The sequence below is a fragment of the Ammospiza nelsoni genome, chromosome 1 (assembly GCF_027579445.1).
Source record: "Ammospiza nelsoni isolate bAmmNel1 chromosome 1, bAmmNel1.pri, whole genome shotgun sequence".
Lineage (NCBI taxonomy): Eukaryota > Metazoa > Chordata > Aves > Passeriformes > Passerellidae > Ammospiza > Ammospiza nelsoni.
The window spans coordinates 136,431,950-136,455,205 of record NC_080633.1 but is presented as its reverse complement, the minus strand read 5'-3'; the positions used below and the strand labels follow the sequence as shown (position 1 = coordinate 136,455,205).

The window sequence follows — 23,256 nt, the reverse complement described above, 5'->3', positions numbered from 1 at the left end:
CATCAACTGACATTTTCCCTTAGTATTTTCATGCTTTTGTCAAAACTAGAGTCTAAAACAGATGCCATGTTTTTCACATTGATCTTACACAGTGTTCACTGAAACACTCAATGTTGTCAGACAGAAATTCCTAGGACAAGAAGAAAGAGCATATTTATGTGAACAATGTATATTGACTCTAATCAGAATTCAAGACCAGCCATACCCAGCCCCTCTGAAGACCAGCTGGGACACAAGGCTGTTTGTGTTCTGCCAAACTTTTATGTCCTTAATGCAGCAGAAAAACACCTTGTCCTGGGAGTAAACTCTAATTAGGAGAGTTTTCCTCTGGTATCTCTTCCATTTATGACAGTATTGAGAGGAACATTAAAAGATTTCTTTCAGAAGGATGGCATTTACCCACAGAAACCCAAAGGGAACCAAAGATAGACCTTTTCATGGCTGTTGATCTTGTTCATATTGGTGTTTCCGCAAGGTGTATGATACTATTCACATTTACTATGTGAGGAAATCTCTGATGGCCATGGGACAGGGCTTGTTCAGTTTAGAATCCAAAGTTTCATAACAAGTACACCAAACTAAATCTCATGCTGAAAGCAGCAGAAACCAGACCAGATTCTTCTACTTCACCATGGTAATGCTACTAAGACATAAGTCAATGATGAAGAGGACAGAAGTATGAAGAAGTACACAAGGACTACAAAGATGTGAGGAAGTTATTCAGGGAGAAAATTAATAGGCCAAAGTTCAAGTACAACTTTGTTAGGGCCATAAAAGGCAAGAGAAAATGTTTTTACAAATATATCAGCAACAAAAGGAGAGCTATGGAGAATCTCCATTCTTTACTTGACACAAAAGGAAACATAGAAATCGCAGACTTCAGGGTACTCACCCCTTACCCTGGAAGACAGGGACTGGAAGCAGAATACAGCCTATATAATTCAGGAGAAAATGGTTAGTAAACTGCTACATCACTTAAAACACCCATAAATCTATGGGCTCTAATGGGGTACACCAAAGGGTACTGAGGGAGCAGGCAGAAGAACTTGCCAAGCCACTTTCAATCATTTACCAGCAGTCCTGATTAACTGGAATTGACTGGAAGCTGACAAATACAACATTCATCTACAGGAAGGGTTGGAAGGAGCATCCCAGAAGCTACAGGCCTGTCAGTCTGACCTTGGTCCAGAGGATGTTGAGTGCCATCATACAGAACATAAAAGACAAACATGGGCTCAGGATCAGCCAGCATGGGTTTATGAGAGGTAGGTGCTACCTGCCTGATCTCCTTTTACAACATGGTGTTCCTGCTTGGTGGATGAGGGGAAGTCTGTGGATATTTTCTACTTGGACATGAGTAAAATCTTTGATACTGTCACCCATGGCATTCTCCAAAAGAAACTGTCACTGTCTGCTCATGGCTTAGACTGCAAAAGCAAAGCAGCAATTTTAAAGCAGATTCCTCAATCCTTTGCAAGGAAAAAAACCCACCAAAAAACATCAATGCACCACTCCAAGGATTTCTTCTTTCTTAGTTCAGTAGTTTTGAAACTGATGGATAAAGAAAATAATAAAAAAACACCCTAATCCATGTAGCTGAAACTCCTGAAAGTGTTCCTTGGGAAGGAAACAGAGTCCATGACAAGCCTCACTCCAAGGCAGGGCAGACCATTTCTGAGTTGGATTTGGTCTGTGTTTCCCATGGAAATGCAAGACAGTCTGGAAAGAAGAGCCTGACTTGGAAAGATAAGAATTTTAGCTTTTGAAAGCTATGTTAAAAATACTGAACTCCTGCAAGTTGAATTATCCAGTCATTGAAGTAGCAACACTGAGATGCAGAAAGCATGGGCTACATGACATGCTTTATAGTCATGTAAGTTGTCTCTTTTTTACTAAGCTAGACCAAGATTATAAATAGTTTAAGTAACATTTTCACCAGTTTAGATTATGAGTTTTAATTAAGCACAAATGAGTCCTGATATCTAAACAGAGTTTTGTTTTTAAAGCATCTAAAGTAAAACATACAAACACTTGACTAAAGAGTATTTCACAGGTACTTGAGGCCAGCTAAAATGCACTCAGAGGTTATGTATTTTTGTCTTAAGCACTGGTCCTGATGCCTTTTTGTCATCAAAATATGGGCACTCTCTGTGTGACCATTATTAAAAAAAGACCAAAGCAGTGTCTAAGATAATCTTTGTAAGATAACTTCACAGGTAAGAAACTGAATCAAAATAAACAGGAAGAACAAATAAATCAGCACATCCAGATGCATCAGCTACTGAGGGAGGAGGATCAAAGGAGCTGAACTCGGAGCTGGAGCCCTGGAGGAGGCTGCACCACAGCTGCCTACGAGGCGGCAGTGCCACCCCAGCCTGCCTGCTTCTGCACCCTGGGCACTCAGGTGCCTCCTGACCCATCCCCGTGAGGTGACAGGGCAGCCAGAGCCACAAGTGTGTCCTACTCCTGGCCCCTCAGCTTCTCTTCACTAGAAATAAACTTGAAGCAAAGAAAAAAATAAGCTATTCCAGTGTCTTCCAGTGATAAAAAATATTTGGAAGGTTTGAGACAACAGCAGGAATCAGAATCAAAACACTTTAGAAGAATTCTATGCTGTTCTCTTGAAAAGAAAACACTGTTGTTGTGAAACGGGTTCTTTCACCCTGTGTGCAAAAGACTGAGCCATACAAAGTAGAGGTATTGGATTTATTTTCAGTTCTGTGCAGAAAAGGGTGGTAGGCAGTGAATCCACAAAGCCAGCATACTGATTATCAAAACTTTCCAGACACTAACGTTGATTGGCTCCCAATTACACAATCTTCCTATTCATTAATATTCAATCTTCTATTGGTTGAATGATTCTCTTGCTTCATATGCTAATTAGCCCACATGCTCCATCTTTTTTCAAGCTGGTGCCTGCTTTTCTCCAGCTGATGCCTTCCCTTCTTCAGACAGATCCTTTCTCAATCCAGTGGGCATGATCTACTTCTGTAACTACCTAGTTGAATAAACTTGGCTTGTTTTGTTCCTCATACTCTGGCATTATATTGGTCATTTCACCAAGTGTCACTGGTTCAGCACTCCGTTATGTCTGGTGTCAGTTACATACTTAGCTTCTTTCTTCTCATCTTTTTTCCTATAGCTGTTACAATTAGTGAGACATGCTAAATATAACTTATCTATTTGGGAGCCATATATTACAGTGTGTCAAGTACACTGACGCCAAGTATCACAGCCAACTCAGGGCTGCAATTTCTTTCTTCATTTCCTAATAACAGAAAAAAAAAAGACAAATTAGAAGTCAGTGCAAATACAAGCCTGAGAACCCTGATAACTTCTTCATCAAAAGAATCAAGAATCTGTACATATGTGTTAGTGATATTTAGCCAATATATGTGCTACCACCATCACAATTCCTTTCTAGCCCCACTAGCTTCAAACAAATCCTTAGGCACCCAAAGCAGAGAGTAGGCCAGAGAAACTGCAGGGATCTATCTCAAGGAACAATGGATCTCTATCAAGGTGCTTTCTACAATAAAAAAGAATACAGTTCCTGAAGAGCCACTACTGAAAGCTGGAACTAAAGCTAAAAGTAGACACAGAAAATGAACAAAAAAGTCAAGTCCAGTCACAAGAGCCCACAAGCCCTGGTATAACATAAACAAATCTTTCCTCATACTAAAACACATTATTTTGCTAGATGAGAGAAGGGCACATTTTCCAGGAATGGTCTCCTTGACTAAAGAGAAGAGGCTTCCTCTTTTTTTTTTCCTTGAGGCAGACTTAGAAGCATAAATAATTTTACGTAATTTCATGCATAAACATCTGAAAGACAAATGGATTCAAGGATCTTAAAGACTGAATACTCAATCTATCTAAAACAACTTAATACTGAGAATGCCTGCCTGGGACCATGGATGCCTGTGGAAGATTTCTGCTGAGCTCCACAACTCGGAAATACTCTCTCAGTGGAGGAGATTAGAGCATTGGACTCAGTAGCATCAAAGCATTGTAGGCAGAAAGTTCCCCACATATCATATTAAAGATGCTTGAGCCATGCCAAGTTAAAAAGGAAGTCTATTGAGCCTACAGAAAATACTGAAATTCTTGTAATGTTTCATATTTAATTTCTTTTCAAGAATGGAATGAGTGCTATCCAAGTGTTACCCTATGTGCCTGCCTGCAAGGGAAGAAATAGGAAGTGGCAGACTGAGAAAAGTGCTCTCCTTTCACAGCCCCCCATCTTCTTTATAGAGCTGGAAAAGTTCTTCAGAAAGACTAGTGACAGACAAACTGGTTTGAGAGGCCTGTGTAGGTGAACCCATTGCCTTTTTCTACCAAAATTACCAACAATTATGCAAAAGTCAATAATGGGTTTGCAATATGAGTCGATGTCTTCTATCCAGAAATGAAAGTCTTGTAACACAGGCAACTAAGCAGTAAAGAGTGATAAATAATTGTGAGCACATACATATGCATAACATACATATACATAATACTATGTGACAGAAAGTGCTATAAGACAAAAACAATTACCTCCACTAATTTGGTTTTGTCTGGATTTTCCCGCTGTTGATAAATGCACATGCTAAGAACAGAATATAGTTTTGCCATGCTCGATATACTGACATTCTCAGTTGCTGTGACGACAGCATCCAACAATTTCTGAAGACAAAAAAAGTGGAAACTACAATTCAGAATAGGACAAGGTATGTCCTACTTTCGTATCTTGTGAAATAAAAGTGGCACTTTGGAGAGCTGATTAAATATCTCACAAGATTTAACTGGAGAAAACAATTTCTCACACTTCAGACAAAAGGAAGGTTTAAAGTTCAGACAATATTTTCTTACTCATCAATCTATGACATCAATGATCCTAACTGCCAATCAACTGCCTCCAGAACAGAGGGGAATGACACAATCCACTTTGTTATAGAGTAGCTGCAACTGAGAAGCCACAGTTGTATTTCATTAGAAATGCAATACAGGGCCCTGGAAAATATGTCTTTGGAAGACAAGTTACAGATCTTCCACGTACAACTGTGCCAGCTGGAAATAGCAGCTCCTTAGGCACTCACCCCTATCCATTAGCTGGATGTTACTGTGCCAAACACCAGCTAGCTCCTATCTTTCAACTCAGAAGTGGATGAACTAGCAGAATGACCACCTGTAGCAAATTGCCAATCTGGCATACAGTTCCTTCTGTTGTGGAGATGTGAATGTGATAATCTGTGGAAATGCAACACTACCAAGCCAGTGGCACCACTGCTGTCCAGTAACTGTGGTGTGTGAGGTTGTGAAGATATAGCTTAAGAAAACAGCTGCATCAAATGAAAATATTACTGCCTCACAGCTGCTTGCCATTAACTCAGCCCTTTTCAGATTAGCTAGGACAACATTTGAGTATTTCCCTGAACTTCCTTCTATCCAACGTGCAGCTAGGAGGCACAAAACCCACACAGCTTTCAGCTGCTGCAAGCAAAACACGTAGGACATGACAGCGGTGCATGGCCAACATCTCCAGTGAAATGACCTCTAATTGCTGCCACACAGGTGAGTGCATGCTTTGCTATTTGTTCATCAAGTTGTATGCCTATTACCAAGCAAATAAACAAACAGAAACTGCCACTAATCAAACCAACTTAACAAACCCAAACAAATAATAAAAAAAAATCCTATCCCATACAAAACCAAGCGGATATATTTTGGAGGTTCATGCAGCTTAATGACTTCAGGAAAGTTCCAATGAGGTTCTCTGGTACAAGTGTCAAGTTCCAGTGACACTCATGTTAAGGAAATAAGTTTTCTAAACAGACATGTTTCGTGACTGTAGCTTTCTCCTCACAGCTGAAAATATATATAAGCTGAAATATCTTACCCTTTCTCCAGCTGGAAATAACTTTGGAGCACATGCTATTAGCACTCTCACTCTAGAAAAACCTATGTGGTTTCTCTCCATATGCAGGCAGATGTGAACAACAAAATCCCCTAAAATTTGCTTCCTTAGGACACCAGCCTTAGAATGCTAGTTTCACTTCTACAAACTATGTCACAGCTTAAAAATGTGACAGAAATTGTTTGGATAAGCCCCTTCATCAGAGGAGATACCACTCTGGTCATATTATCCCCATACAGAGGAAACATCCAAACAACACTCCCTTTCTCAGACAGATAAACACTGGCCTCCTCTGCCTTGACCAAACTCCAGGAGTTCAGCCAGCAACTGCCCCAATTTTTGCCCAACCAATATTCCCTGAAAGTCAGGTCCTTCTTTTATACCCTCTCCAGTTCAAGCAAAGGAACCTCTTTTACCCCCAGCAGCTAGGCCCACTTTTGACCCTTTCCCCAGCTATAGCCTAGGATAACAACTCCTCTCCTATAGGGGATTATAAAAACCTTATAACTCTGTAACTGTAAGAACATAAAATTCTAACACTGGATTTTGAATGAATTCTGCAAAAGTGGGTATTAGTATTTTATCCAGGATGTGCTTTAGGTCAACCGGCTAATTTCAGGTTTAAAGCCACAATTGCTAAAAATCAACGTCTTTTTCTGGTTCCAAATACATGAAAACATGCAAACAGAAAAACAAAACAACCTTACCAGAATCCATCATAAAAACTGCATTAATAACTAACAGTAATAAAAGGTTGTCATTGGGCTATATTAAAATCTAACAAGCCCTTTTACATTAAAAATTAGGACGAGAACCCCATCTTCTAAAAATACAGCAAGAGCAGCAGTTTACACCAGCTGCAGAAACAACTGTCATAGTCCCTTACAGGCTGAATTATTTCACAAGCTATATATCCCTCTTGTAAATTGTTTGAACTGGCATTGGTTAACAACTGACTTAATTCACAACCATAAAGAAAATGTCCTACTTCAGAATTAACAAAATTGAAGTTAGACTTACTCTGAGCTCAGAGTAATCTACAAACACTCCTCGTTTTAGAATTTTGATTGCTTTCTTGTCCAATACTTGTGGTTGCCCATCCACCTGAGAACATCTTGCAGAAGGGTGTGCCTGTGAATCTGGAATAATGTAAATTTAAGTCAGGATTTCTCGTAATGTGGAAGAGAGTATCAGCTAAGTATCCTGTACCTGAAATAGGGTACCTCTCTGCAATAACAAAGAAAAATTTTAGTCAATTCATGGTGCTCAAATGCAAGTACATGAAAAATGATTGATAGAGAATTATCACCAAAGCAAATACTGTATTAGCTGTTAACAAAGTTGTATAGGTAGAAAATCCTTACCTGCATTGTTTCTTGATGCAGGGGGTTCAGCAGCTTGCTTCATAATCAAGTTCTCATAAAACCCTCTCCTTTCAGCACAGGTAGGCCGCGGGATATTGAAAACTTCTTCACGATTAGTATTAAACAATGTTTTTATCTAGACCATGAGAAGAAAAGAGATTTCAGATATAAGGCCACAAAGACTTTTTGTTTTCTATTCCAAACAGATGAGTGTATTTCTAAATTACACTGAATACTCATCTAGATAAAACAAGCTTTAAAAGTCAACTTCTTGGCCTTAAAAGGCTGGATTCCCATAGCACTGCAGACTAAAATACCTTCTCTAATCAACCTTCTCAAGTTTAAGATCCATGAGAAGAAGTATGATAAACCAATCAGAAAGGGGTGACATTTACCTCCCCAAATACTGCTTATTGTACATTTACCCAGCTTGATGTCCTTCAGCTTGAATATTTATGACAGTTATAGAGGGAAGAGGCAAGGATTGGCAGACAAGTGACAACTTTTGGTAATGTGGTATTCTTGTTTTTTTTTATTTTTTATTTTATTTTAGAAGGTACTTAATAATTTTATAAAAACTTTGCTACTTATACAAAACAATCAGAGCAACATATTAATATTTTAAACACCTTCCTTTAATGAACACTCTCAGATTCTAGAAAACACAGCATGTGTTCTTAATTAATTTCATTAAGAAATACAACTAAAAATTGTTTTCCAAGTTGCTTAAACAGAAGTTTGTCCTTAGCTTTTTAATTTGCCAAGTTTCCACCCAAATGAAGACATTGATTTTTTGTGAAATAATTTAAATTAGAAATTACATTCTATCACTAACAGTATGACCACAGCACTTTTTCAGTAAAAATGTTTTCAGAAAAACAATCTTTTTCCGAGCTATCTTTCAAGCACTGTGTATTCTTCACTAAGTACACACCAAACAATCTCAAAGCTACTGAACTGGCTGTCTGAAGTGTATCTATTTGTCTGTCTAGTAAGCACAAGTGTGTGAGAAGGGAAAAAAAATTTGGGTCAAAGTCAATCTCTTCACTCAGAAAACACTTTAGACAAATGCTTTCAGCATTTTTTATTCTAAGAAAATTTTAAGAGGTTCTGGTGCCTGAGTAATAACAACATAAATTGGCTTAAGAGCAGCAGAATACTCCAGCATTTCAAGAAGTTGTAAATTAGCAAGAAACTGAGTAACAAAGAAAGAAAAGTATTGGCAGAAATACCTCCTCAGGGAGATCTTCATGTGGCACATCAGATGTTGCCAGGAGCAAAACTGGAGCGAAGTATGGAATGTTATTCAGCAATCCTGTAAAACCAGCTTTCAGTGTAGGTCCAACAGCCTCCCACCACAAAGAGATTTGTGGGATATAAATGATACTTGGTGCTGTCCTTTGAGCTTCTCTTATCAACTAGTAAAATGAAAGCTTGGATAAGAAAATTGCATAATGTAGAACAAGCCACTGAGTAACTACGTATCAGTCAGACTATCTTGTGAAATAGGAGTGCATAAAGCCAAGACATCAAGACAAACCAATGAATGAACAATTCCTTAACAATAAGGTAACATTTTCACTTTGAGTCAAACATAGACATTGCTATGCAGACAGAAACAGAACTGAATCAGATTTCAAAACTACTTAGGGGTAAGGTAACTCCTAAAGAGCCTCAAAACTCAGATGATGTGATGATGTGCCTGAAAAATCAAGACTAATCCTTCAGCAAGATGTATTAGCCTGGAGAAATCAATACATAACTCTGCCTGCACCATTTCCATTTCAGTTCATTTGCCCGTACCCATGTTAGACTGGAGCACAGCCTGAACAAAGACCTATGTGAAAAGATGAGGGCTAGCACAGTAAAATAAGACTGGTCACAAATCATAATTTCAAGAACATTTTATAAGAGGTCACTAGTCCTTAGCCTGCCTGAAGAGTTAAATCACTCAGAGCCTCTCATTCCTCTCATTATCAAAGCATCCACCAGACCAGATGATGTGCTTTGAAAGACCACAAACCACTGCTGACAAACAGCATTTCAATCACAGAAGAGGACAAAAATCTACTTCATGAGGGAAGTGCAACAGTCCTTTCACATGGCAATTTCTCCATGCATCATTTCGCAGTAAGAATATGTAGGGAGTCCCTGTCACAAATGTGCGATATATCCATGCAGCAGTCAGGGTATTTACATAGCCATAGGTGCAACCATGACATAAAAAAAAGAGAATTGCTCCTTCTGTATGGCAAACGAGTATCGAGTCACATGATGAGTCTGTCCTGACTTGTACAGCTCTAAAATGCTGCTAACAAAGATAAACATATTTTAATACAGCAATGCCAAGTAATTAAATTGATTTCCTGCCTAAAAGTAAAAAAATCAAAACTGCAGTAATCTGCTTATATTTTTTTTCTAGTTAAGGGACACACATCGGTTTGCACATTTAAGCATTCCATTAATTGGAATGCTTTCATTGCATTTCACTGCAGTAGTACAGACTGCATATGTATATTCAAAAAAAACTTCTTTTCACAAAAACTTTGGCTGCCTTACAAATACAATAAAAAAAAGGTTACAAAAAGTGCATGACACCATCAGGCTGATGCAGAGCCAGCTACTGGGAGCAGAGAGACCTAAGAAGTAACAAAACCAACTTTCTGGATCCCATCAAGACAAGCAGGATCACTTGCCACAAAGAGGGGCTTATTAGCAGCACCTCTCACCTTCCCAAGCTGCTAGCAACATCCTCCCTCTTTCATTTCAAATAGAAATGAAACATGGCTATGTAAAAATCTCCTTATTCAGTATCATTCCATCTACAAGAAAAGTGAATTTTCAGACAAAAGTCAACACATAACAGCAAATTCAAATCAGGCCAACTCCATTAACAGTGATTTGTGCTTATGTTACTAGTTTATATACAGTTCAAGAATCCTATGAGAACAACAACAGCAGCAAAAAAAGATACCTGTGAACATGTTTCTTCCTGTGATGTGGTGCTAACAAACAAGGTGGGTAGATCTAGTGTATAAGCTGGAAACTTTTCCAGGGCATGTAATATGGCAGGTGCCAAATCAAAAGCCTGCCCACATCCTGGCTCTTCAACTAGTAAGAACCGTGGCCTGAAAGATGTTGGCTGGTAAGAAGGATTTCTACAACAGTAAGAAGAAAACAAGTTTAAAAAAGTGTGATGAAGATGCACAGAGATGTTAAATACTTTTCCCTTTTTTTTTTTTTTTTGGTAAATATGTTCCATGTTCCACTAAATAATAAGCTGCTCTGTGATTCTGTGATCAAGAAGACCAGTCTATTTATCAAAGTCTATTTTCTCAAAAACTGGTATCACTCCTCTGCTAAAACATCCTGCCAGTTCCCAGCATGTCTATTATTTCTTTGGCTGGGTTAAGTAACAGTTCTTAAATCCCACAGGGGGAATGTCCAGACAAACACACACAAAACAGCTGGTCAGTAACCTGATAACAGGGCAAAATAACAATTCTTACAGCTCAAACCAGTCTGAGTCTCTTTACTGTCCATACACAGCCATTTTCTGGGTGTCTTTACTGTCCATACACAGCTTGTCTTGACTTTAAGTGAGATCTCTACACCTGTCAAATTTAGCTAAAATTTGGCCACAGTTCCTGGAGATGGTGGGAAGAAAGGGGCAAAACCACATTTCTAGGAAAAAAATGAATGTGGTTAGTGAAATACATTATATGTATCTGAAGAAGAACATGACTTGATTGCTTAAATTACAGCACTACACTAAATATGTGTAAGATTTATATTAATTTTATTCAGTCATTCTAGTTGTTTCATATTTGTCTTGGATATTAATTTCCTAGTCATCTTGCTTTACTTGCATGAAATACACTTGTGAAGAGGTTTGTGCATTTTCCCACCACATTACTATTGTACCTTTACTTGCTGAAGTAAAAGACCCTAGAAACCTAACCAACCTCAGCAAGTCATATTTCCTGGGCAGCACAGCCATAGGAAGGGAGAAAAATATCTGACAATAATCTATTTTTAGAGCTATTGGACTACACGACTTCGACAATTAAAATGTCAAAAGTTCACAAAAAATCAGTAGGGTAAAGGTAAAAATGGAGGCATCATTTAAATTTTTCTCCCAGTGATTTAACAAACTACTTCTTGATTTTGTTTCTGATACATAATTTGCTACTGGTTCAACCATCTTGGAAGGTAAAAGATGGCTACATAAATCCATGGAGGTTTTTTAAGCTAAAAGGACAGAATGAGCATTTTTTTTGGTCTTTGAAGGAATACTATGGATTAAACCAGCTTGCTTTAATGGTATGTGAACCAGTTTGACTCAGTAAAAGAAGGCTGGGCTGATCTGTTTTACAAGTTAGGGCACTATAGTCAGAACAGTTAGATCTAGTACCCAGCTGGATCTTCATGGTTGAATTCTTGCAAATATTGATCACCCCTCCACACACTCTTAACTCCTTCATCTAGCAGCCCTCAAATATTTACATAACATTTTACAGATGCAGCCATCTCAAAAATGTCACCATAAAGAGGACAAACATGTACCGGCTCAAAGTGCGGAATTCTGCCTTTTTGCTCTCAGGCTTCTTTTCAGAGACTGATGGTGAGTCATCATCATCACAGTCAATCCCATAACTCCCTAAAATAGTATTTAAAGACAAGAGAAATTTGTTATCTTTACTGAATAGTTCATATTTCACTCTTGCTTTAATACACCTTTGAAACCAGTGCTGGAAAACATTTCTCTTGCATTTTGTTATTTGAATGCTATTATCTGAAGGGTACATCCTACCGCAGATCTAAGGGCATTGCACAAACTTATGCAAAGCTGTCCCATGTCCTGTGATTTGCATCAGGTATTATCTCTGTATTGACAAACACTTGGGAAGTGTTTTCCTTAGAATGAAGATGATCAGGAACAGTTTCTGTAGTTGTTAGGTATCAGAAAAACCCTTCTCCCCTCATTTAAGCATTTATTTACTATATTTATAATAACTATTGATTATATCAGTGGACAAAGAAAGGGTTACAGATGTCATTTATCTGGACTTCTGGGAAGTTTTCATTTTCATCATTCCCCACAGTGTCCTTCTCTTTAAATTGGAGACAGACGGGTAAGTGATAAGTGGACTATTAAACGGATAAGAAAGTGGTTGGATGGTCACATCCAGAAGGTAGTAATCAATTGCTCAGAGTTCCAGTTGACGTCAATGACAAGTGGTGTCCCTCAGGGGTGCCTACTGGGACTAGTGTTATTTAATATCTTCATTAATGACATAGATAAGGGAATTGAGTGTAACCTCAGTAAATTTGCGGATGACACTAGGCTGAGTGATGCAGTTGACACACCTGAAGGATGGGATGCCATCCAGAGGGACCTGGACAAGCTCAAGAACTGCAACAATGGGAATCTCATGAGGTTCAACAGGTCCAAGTTCAAGGTGCTGCACCTGAGTCAGGGCAATTCCCAGTATCAACACAAGCTGGGGATGAATAGATCGGGAGCAGTCCTGCCAAGAATGACTTAGGGCTGCTGGTGGCTGAGAGGCTGGACATGACCCAGAAATGTGCTCTTGCAACCTAGAAAGGCAATTGTGTCCTTGCCTCCATCCAAAGCAGTATGGGCAGGAGGCCAAGGGAGGGGATTCTGCCCTCTGCTCTGGTGAGACCCCACCTGAGGGCTGCATCAGCTCTGGGGTCCCAGCAAAGAAAGGACATTGACCTATTGGAGCAAGTCCACAGGAGCACCACCAAGATGATGAGAGCGATGGAGACCTTTCCTCTGAGGAAAGACTGGGAAAATTGTGTTTGTTTAACCTGGAAAAGACAAAGCTTCAGGTTGACCTACTTTTGAATTTTCAGTACCTGAAGAGAACCTACAGGAAAGATAAGGACTCCTTACAAGAGCATGTGGTGGGAGGACAAGGGGAAATGGATTCAGACTAAAAGAGAGTTAGTTAAGATTGGATAATTGCAAAAAATTCTTTACTCTGAGAGTGGTGAGGCATTGAAACAGGTTGCCCAGAGAAGTCATGGATGCCTAGTTCTTGGAAGTGTTCAAAGCCAGGCTGGATGGAGCTCTGAGCAACCTGGTCTAGTGGAAGGTGTCCTTGTCCAAGGCAGGGGGGTTGGAACTAGATTACCTTTAAGGTCCCTCCAATGCAAATCATTCTATGATGCTACAATTTGGAAAGAAGTGCCTCATATGTGAAACCTTAGATCCATCTCTGAGATTACAATGGGATGTGAGCTACTGTCAGTAATAGGGGGCTCCAGTAGAGAACTCAGAGCTCTCCACTGAAACACAGCTCCCACTCTGCACATGCAAAGTATAACAATTAGATGTTATTGTAATACCTTGAGTCTTCAGTGCAAGCTTTGCATGGGGAAATGGTCTCTGCAAGGCTTGTAAAATTCTTTCCAGGGTGTTTTCTAACAGAGGCTTTGAAATAGATGGTAGTGCTCTCCCAGGTGAAGCCCCAGCTCTCTGTGATGCTGGAACAATCTTCTGCATGGCCATGGCAAAATCCTTTGCTGTTACTTTAATCGATCTGGCATCTATCTTCAGTCTTTTGTCACTTTCATGTATCTGTGGATAGCGGCGGCGCAAAGCACAGAGCCCAGCTTCAACACACAAGGCTTTAATATCAGCACCACAGAATCCTGACAAACAAAACAAGAACCAAATGTTACATCAACATATATTTGTGTTATATAGGTTAAAAACTGCCTGGATGGCCTGGCCAGGAGTGTTGGTGAATGATGCTACATCCAGTTGGCAGAGAGTTCACTAGTGGTGTTCTCCAAAGCTCAGTACCGAGTCCAGTCCTTTTTAATATCTTTATCCATGATGTGGATGAGTGGATTGAGTACACTCTCAGTAAGATTGTGGACAACACTACGCTGGTTGGGAGTGTTGATCTGCTGGAGAGCAGGAAGGCTCTGCAGGGGGATCTGGACAGGCTGGATCAATGAGCATGAGGTTCAGCAAAGCCAGGTGCCAGCTCCTGCACCTCTGTCACAGCCCCATGCAGTGATACAGGCTGGGGGCAGAGCGGTTGAACACTGGCCAGGGGAAAAGCACCCACACTGCTTTCAAACTCACCAACACATTTCTCAGCCAGGTCTTCAAGTATGTTGTCTGACGGCTTCAGGGTCCAGTCTCGTGTGTGAATTTTGAAAATTTCTAATCTTGCCTAGAAACAAAATAGTTGCATTTAGTTTGCCTTAAGTTTTCTCTTAAGAAAACAACCACAACACAAAACCCCCAAACCTCTCACAATATTACAAATACTTTTGTCTGCTAAACTTCTAAGTATTTTAAACATCAGTTATTAATACATTCGCTGCTTCTTCAAGCAGGAAATTTAATCATTCTTAAATTCTTACATCAAACTCTTGTAGGAGAAAAAAGGCAGGTGCATCTTCCATAAAAAGTGAGTTTTATAAGCATGAGACCTAATGATTTTGAAGAACAAATTGTAGTAAAAGCCTCATCTGTAAATGGACATTTTGCATCGAAGAAAATTCTCTCAAATTTAGCAAAATTTCACAGTGAGGTTTCAGTAGTTCATCAAATTTGCTTTTCTGCCAGTTGATTCAAAGAAAACAGTCCTATTTAAAATTGGTACAGTTGCTACCAAGAACAAAAACTATGACTCAGACTACTGTCACTCATCCAGAAAATGTCAAACATGGCCCATTATCATCTCTGATCCGAGCAAGACTTTCAGTGAAGTATCTTCTGGTTCACAGATTAATTATGGCACACTTCTAGAATTCTTCCACAGCAGGGAATTGTGTATTAGATCTGTTTCATGGCACCTTGTCTCTTGTTCCTGAAAGCACATAGATACTGTATACAAAGGTTTGTGCTAAATGCAGTGTTTCATGCACTTTTGCTAGCCTTCAATACAACTAGCCTTTTATCTTCGCTCCAAAAATTGCCAAGAAATACCAGTGATAGTCAGAGAAAAAACACAAAAGTAGGGTTACAATTTTGTACACCATCTCTCCCCCAAACATCCCCATCCCAATATTTTTGTTGCTATAAAACAAATTTCTTCATTGCTTAGCTATTGCCACTGAACTCAAAGTGCTGCCCCTGTGCAGTGTACTTCATATCTTTGTCCAAGAGATAAGTAACTACTTGTTGACATCATCTTACTCCTATATATATTCAGTACCAGGTTTGCCCTTCACAGTACAATGGAAAGTCTCCAGATATCCCTCTTGTATCCAAGCTGTACACTACAGATGGAGACTTGCACTCCTCCACGATGCTGCCTTGTTAAAGGGGGTTGGTACAAAGATGGACTTTGTCACATAAGACTGATTTGAAGTTCTGACCTCTTTGTTTGGCAAGTTGAAGCGGAATTCTCGTTCAAAGCGCCCAGGTCTTCGTAAGGCAGGATCTATGGAATCCAGTCTATTGGTCGCTCCTATTACCACAACCTCTCCTCTGCTGGCTAAGCCATCCATGAGTGTCAGAAGTGTCCCCACAACAGAGCTAACAGAAAAACATAATTTTCATTCACTGGTATAGTAAATTTTCTTGAGTCCCACATAGTGATCATTCAAAAACGACAGGTTTCTATTGACAAGACACTGATCAGTGAAAGAATTATTTTAGTACAGCAAAATACAGGTAAGGTAACACAGACCTTGAACTGATATCAAGCTTAGTGAATTGTTTCCATTTATTGTTTAAAAATCATCTGAAATTCACTAGCTCTGAATTACTAGTTTTCAGGTAAAATGAAGGTGTCACATCAAGATAAACAGGTTGTGGTCTTTTCACAAAGATCAAACATGTCCTACCTGTGAACCTGATCTTGCTTGCTGGACCGTACAGGAGCAAGAGCATCGATCTCATCAAAGAAAATAATTGAAGGTCGCATCTGGTAGGCCTACAAATAAAACACAGGAACACGGACATCAGGAAAACATTACTACTTGAAAGAGAAGAAAGACATTATGGTTGGAAAGGCAATGGAACTAGATTTTTTAAATCAGGGATCTCTATTAATTAGCCTAATGTGAAACAGCAGCTTGTCAACAGAAAACAGCAGCTTGTCAACCCACTGAGACTGGGTGACAGGAAAAAATCATACCAGATTTTTTTACTGCTATTTGGCAACCATGAGGACAGGGCTCAAAGTTTCTGGAAGTGACTTGCCATTACTAATTTGAATGAACATGTGCATCTGTTTCCCTGTCACGTAAAGCTACCATCTCTTGCTTCTTGAGACCATTTTTATGACTGAGTTGTGTACATGGTGAAGGGTTTTTCAGGGTGGTGGTGATTTTCTTGTTTGCTTTAGTAATCTTTTCAATACATCTCAAGAGACTCCACTGAGAAAGGGAACACTGGTAATCCCATTTCAGTGGAAGATTACAAAACATGAAAAAGAGTGAGTTCTTGACCACAAAAAGTTAGCTACAATTCCAACAGAACACATGGCATATTTCAACCTTACCTGCTCAAACACTAAACGCAGCTGTCGTTCAGATTCTCCTACCCATTTACTCATGCAGTCGGCAGCACTTCTCATAAAAAAGGTCACTTTCCTGTCACCTCTGCTACATTCATTAGCAAGTGCACGAGCAACCAGGGTCTTTCCAGTACCTGGTGGACCATAGAATAAACAGCCTCTACAATTTAAAAGAAAGAATTTTTTTAAAAATTCACATAAGAAAAAATGTAATGGCAAAGTATTTATTTCAACCCCCATCCCTAAAATACACAACTCTGCACTCCTAGGCTGAACACTTCATGGATATTTTAGTAACAGCTGAAGTGCGAGAAAAGTCAAAAGTGTTCCTACACAATTCTGCAAGACAAAGGAAACAAAATTAATACAGAGAATAATGCAGATGTACAAAAAGATAGTAGCATCCCAGTTCTGACAAACCAACAGAGATGGTTGCAGTAGAGTGAAGCAAAACAAGAGCAAATTTCCAATGCAGAATCTAAGACTGAGCTATCTTAGGAATCATCAGTTCATTTTTTCAGAGATAAACTGCATATTCGTTCTTGTTTTCATAAAAGTCGAGATTCGAGAGCAAAGCATTTCATTCCCCCTTAAAAAGTTTTGAGTTACTGGATTTGGTCTCCCTTTGCTGGTGATTAAGGAAGAAGAAGTAGTCTAAAAATGGGAAGGTATTCTGCATTTCTGTATTTCCATCAACTAGAAGAGTCAATGCACTGCTGCTTCAAAAAGAATTTCAACGAATAAAGAAGCAAAACACAGATTTTCTTTTGTTTGTAATACTTTTAAATTCACTGGAAGCAAATAATTTAAAGTCCTATTTCAATATACCATGAGCAAAGATACATAAAGCCAATTAATCTCCAATAATTTCATTTCATAAACACAGAACTGGCTTAGCTGTGTAAGAAGGGGACATGTGGAGGGATACAATGTAAGAAAATAGTGCAGGAGGTAGTCTCACACCTGAGGAGTTGCAGCTGTACTAATCACCAAAGATTAGGAACAGGCCTGCCCTTAATAGACCACAGCTGTGTCCCATAAGAAGCGAGTGCTACAAAGAGTGGTTTAGCTGGTTGAGGAGGGAGTTGGAGTTTGTTGGTTGTGCTGTGAAGAAGAGTTAGTGCTGTGAGGAACTACACATGAGAAATCACCGAGAAGGTATGGGAGCTTTGCAATAAGATGACAACAATTGGTGAGACTGATTTGATTCTGACATAATCCTGTAGTGATTCAGGTAGAGAACTGTAGAGAGAGCAGTAAGGAGGTGATCCTGTGGTGGTTTGGGAAAGAGGACTTAAATATTAAACAATGTGATCCCAAGGTGATTCAGGAATATGACTGCAGACCTAAGAGAAATTAGATGGTGGAGTCAGGCAGACCTGGGAGCCTAGAAGTCTGGACAATGTATGAGATACCACCCCCAAGAAGAAGAGTGCTGGATATGAGGAGTGGATGCTACACACTTTGCTTGTTTGGTGCATTGGAGCAAGCCCTGTGGCCCCTGCCAAGGTATGGCTGCAGTCCAGAGGGGACCCAGTGCCAGGTTCCCCCTGAAGGGCAGTATGTGCAGCAGGACACAGGAATGGCACCATAGAAGCGGCAAATGGCCTGGCCACAGCAGCAGCAGCTGGTGCCTCAGCAATAGCATGGCCCCTGAGGAGCACAGGGGGAGGTTTGCTCAGTTGCTGCTGCATGAGCACTGGAACAAAAGCAACATAGAGCTCTGACAGGCAGAGTCAGAGCTGCACAGACAATATATAAGAGAAGCCTCCTAAAACTGTTTAGTGGCCATCTCCACAGCAACCCAATGTCATTTGGGATTGGGCTGTAGGGCGAGATGCAGCCGGAGATGGAGCCCAGTGTAGCACTGAGAGCAGCAGGGGAGACTGCTTGGTCCAGACCTGACAGATTTTGATACCTGGAGCACAGGTGAGCCGCTGGGGACACAATGAGAAATAACATATCAAGTGAAGAACAGATTGTTTCATCTACATGGAAAACAGAGCAGGGCAAGAGAGGCTTGCAGTGACCAACTAATACAACAAAAAACTGTAAAAGGAAGAAGAGAATTATTAAAACAGCAGTTGGAACTGGGGACAGAGTAGCTCTATCATTCAGTATAGTGTATTTGTTTGCTGATGAAACGTGTGTTTTGTTTGTGAATTGTAGCTATTAATCTTCAATTAGGCATAAGTGAAAAAGTTTATATTCCATAAGCATAAGTACACCCGACAGATACTGGATTGATGTTGTTCAAGTTGTATAGCTATTGATAAAATGATGTAACTGTTGATTTGTTACTATCCTAATATATATAGCCTTTAGCTTATTCTTGTGAGTTGGCTTATGAAGGTATACAGCTATTGATACTGTCAATATTCTAGAAGTGTAAGTATAAGAGTTTCTGATAATATGTAATGTAAGTTTGAGTAATGAATCAAGGAGATGGAGATGCATTCCAAAGTTAAATGGAAGTTACGCAAAAGATGATTGTACTGGGTTTACTGTCTTTTGCAAAGGGCCCTGCAAAAGACAGTAAACACAACATTTGTTTATGAAAAGCCTTAGGTTGATGCTCTAGACTGTGAAAAGCAAAACTAAATCAGAACTTAGAAACATATGTTCCTAGTGATGTGTTGCCTGAACATTTGTATATAGTTAGTCCTAAGTGAGATATGTGAATATAAGATCAATTTACTCAAACATATCTTTCCAGACATGTTGCAACTTTGTAATTAAAAGAAAAGGGGGAATTGTGGAGGGACAGAATGTAAGAAAATTGTGCATAAGATAGTCTCGCACCTGAGGAGTTGCAGCTGCACTAATCACTGAAGATTAGGAACAGGCCTGCCCTTAACAGGCCACAACTGTGTCCAATAAGAAGAGAGTGCTACAAAAGAGTGGGTTAGCTGGGTGAGGAGATGTTGGAGTTTGTTGGTTGTGCTGTGAGGGGAGCTGCAGTTTGTTGGCTATGCTGTGAAGAAAAAGGACTAAGTGTTATGAGGAGCTGCCCATGAGAAATCACTGAGAAGGTGTGGGAGCTTTGCAATAAGATGACAACAGGTACAGATTGTTATTTCAGCTCAAACATAAAAAACACTGCAAAGTTCTAGCTGCAAGTCCCATCAATTGTAAAACTAATACCTGAAATACTTGAGGGAAAAAAAAGAGTTGGTGTAAGACAAAACTGGGCTTCCACAAAACAAATTACAGTCAACCAGCAGCAGATATTGCCCTCCTACTCACAAACTGATCAAGTCCACTTGCATGCCAGACTCCAAAAAAAAAAAAAAAATCTCCAACTCCACCTTTTAAAGACTAGTTTTGACACAGTAAATCTCTGAACATACATATATGCTATATTCTATCCTTTCTTTTAAATTACTTTTTATTAGTGCCTAAAAGAATCTTAAACACTGCTGAAAACTTTGAAGCATAGAAACATGTTGATACCCCAGCTGGATATTCTCCTGAAAATAACTGAGTTAAGAACTTACAGTTTTAAATGGTGTCTCTTACCTTGGAGGCTTAAATTTCAATATCTCAAAGACGTCAGGATAAAGCAACGGCAAAATGACCATCTCTTTTAAAGCTGAAATGTGGTCAGAGAGACCACCCACACCATGAAATTGTGCCTAAAGATGAAGTCAACAGAACGCATGTTAAAGAAAGCTGCAATAGCTGTAAGGTTCCATCACAAATTAGATGTCAGCACAAAGAAAATGTTAGTGGCAATTTGAAATTGCTTTAGAGAAAACTGTAAGTCAAAGGAGCTGCAGAGAGCCCATTACTGGAAGCTTCCATAAATACTGCAAATGTCCCACTGACACCATGAGGTAAAAATACTTACTGAACCATCTATTTGCATTTGCTCCACACCAGCCAGGCTTGCTCCAATTTTCAAGTGATCCTTGTGAACTTCATTGAAGTTGCCTTTCCGAGTTGCTTCTGTTTTTATGTGATCATTCAGAGGTCCCTTTATTCGGAGCTCATCTTTCTGAGAGTTGGCTGAAGGAGACCTAATTTGAATTAAGGAAAAAGAAAAAAGTGCTTCCTAATTTATGATGCAGTTAGATAATTTTTGATTTTCTAATGATACCAAGTAAATCCAAAAGACCTTATAAATGAGCATAAACTTCCTAAATAGTTATTCATTCCAACAGTTTTATGTTTAATGGCCATGACTAAATAAACAACTTTAAACTGAGCTAATTATTTTAACAACTCTTAGCACCTACAAATATGAGTATTGCAACTTATAATTTAGAATTTCATTAGGCATTTTTCTTGTTTAAAGATAGTTTTGTAAAGAAATGTGAACTCTCTTGAGTAATTGAATAAAAAATCCATTTAAACTTCCATACAGGCTCTCCTTGTAAGTTGTCCTCAGTTTTAATAAATTGTACCCTTGAAGATTAAGTCTTAAATCTTAATTTGTGCACTCTTCAAGTCTAAGATTTTCAGAGAGACATTATGGCTTCCATTCCAGAAAAATGAAATTTCAGTTACACAATCTTAGCCACAAGTCCCATCACCACCTCATTAGTGACCAAAAAATACAGCATTTTCAAATAAAATCTAAGGACTAGTAAAAAGGATGTCCTCCCCTGCAGTGTATGTTTTCCTTATACCCTCAGACTACTACAGTAGTAATCTGCAATTATATTAATCTCTAATTATCACCAGTCCAAAAAGCCTTGAAAGTATTATTCAGTCATATGAACAGCACAACACATATCAACAGCAGTCTTATAAAGGAAAACTATCATAAACCACCAACCTTTTAGGTTTTTTGCTGGAATCTCTCTCTTTGACAGGTGGAGTATAGTTGGATGAGCTTACATTACGTTTTCTTAGATCTGATAAAAGCAAAAAACTTAGAATTTGTTACAAACAAGTTTGAGAGAAACCAGGATAGTCAAAGGCAAAAAATGGGACATGTATTATCCATCTCTAAGTTCAGGGAAAGTTTCAAGGAGGGGATGTTGGGTGGTTTAATCAGTGCACAATAGAAATAAAAAGACACACCTGATTTTTAAGAAACATTGAAAACCACAAGAGTAAGACTATTAAATCTCTTTGTTATTTTTTTAAGCGTGGATAGGTAATTTTTTAAATTGAAAAGCAACAATAAGGATGCCAAATTGCAAGAAAAAAAACAGAATGCACACAGGATACATGCATTCAATAAAATTTACTGGCAGAATGAAGTAAGAAATATAGAGAAGTTGTGTGCATGTATTTTCATTTAGAAATAAAAAGGAAACCTAAATCAACAACCCCTCACTTTCATACAAGAAATTAGCTCTCAAGAGAAACTGTATAATATATAGTATTGTACAACATACTGTATTGGGTCTGGCTGGGATAGAGTTAATTTTCCCCCCAGCGGCTCTCGCTGTGCTGTGCCTTGGTAGCTGGAAATGTGTTGAACACACCGGTGTTTTGGCTACTGCTGAGCAGTGCTGGCACTGCATCAGGGCTGTCTCCCCAGCATTCCACTCCCAAGCAGTAGGCTGGCAAGATCCTGGGAGGGGGACACAGCTGGGATAGCTGACCCAAATTAACCAAAGGGATTTTCCATACCATATGACGTGAGCTTAGCTATAAAAGTTAAGAAAATTAGGAGGAAGGAGGAGTATTTGTTTTTTCAAATGTTTGCGTTCTGGAGCAATCACTACCACGTGCTGAAGCCCTGCTTCCTGGGAAGTGGCCAGACATCGCTTGCTGACGGGAAGAAGAAAACAAAACCTCTTTTTTTAGTTTGTTTGTGCACAACCTTATTTTTTTGCTTTGGTGACCTGCTTTAACCTACAGATTGCCTTCCATCTTATTTTCTCTCCCCAGTTCAGCTGAGAAGCGAGGGTGATAGAGCAGGTTGGTGAGCACAGGTGTCCAGCCAAGGCAGCCCAGCACACCTACTTTCCAAGGGAGATTCGTAGCGCTCAACAGCTTTCCTCTGCCGGAAGGAGCGGCGCAGGCCATCACCTTGTCTTCCTTCACTTCCTTCTGGTGAAACCACTGCACATCAACACAATGGTAAGTTATGTAAGTACTGTTGCAAATGTGATGTATTCAAAACACACTATATGACACATTCCCACCTGTCCACAACTTTTTATCTTGTAAGCATTTCAGAAAAACAAGTGGATTTTCTTTTTCCTCTGAATACCTGTTCTAAGCTCACTACTGTACAGCCCTAGAGTTTGTAATGGCAATAGCAACATAAATTCTTTAATAGATGAAAAACAACAAGTAGTTCAGCCCATCTCAATTGTTAAAGACAAGGCTTTTGGCTAGCGTGTAGTCAAGAAAATTTAAAGCAGAAATAGCCTGCAATGCTACCTGGATCATCAGGATTTTCATTGTTAGTTCTTTCCATATTGAGGCTTTCCTAATACAGAGAAACAAGAAAGATCAGTCAGAATTATGCAAAAAAACTGTGGGCATATTTGGTATTTATATAGTAACATTTTCAAGG

General features: G+C 39.2%; 1 protein-coding gene across 1 annotated transcript; it reads right to left on the bottom strand.

Moving 5' to 3' along the window:
* Nucleotides 1-2,718: 2,718 nt before the first annotated feature.
* Nucleotides 2,719-23,157, bottom strand: LOC132073099 (ATPase family AAA domain-containing protein 2-like). The gene is made up of 16 exons (XM_059471893.1): nt 23,121-23,157; nt 22,698-22,796; nt 21,556-21,634; nt 20,626-20,794; nt 20,295-20,410; nt 16,761-16,935; nt 16,102-16,190; nt 15,631-15,790; nt 14,387-14,477; nt 13,639-13,944; nt 11,827-11,920; nt 10,235-10,418; nt 8,493-8,678; nt 7,261-7,396; nt 6,917-7,035; nt 2,719-3,268 (listed from the first exon to the last, which is right to left on the bottom strand). The coding sequence occupies exons 1-16, from the start codon at nt 23,155-23,157 to the stop codon at nt 3,230-3,232; spliced, it is 2,079 nt and encodes a 692-aa protein (XP_059327876.1). The 3' UTR covers nt 2,719-3,229.
* Between the last annotated feature and the right edge of the window lie 99 nt (nt 23,158-23,256).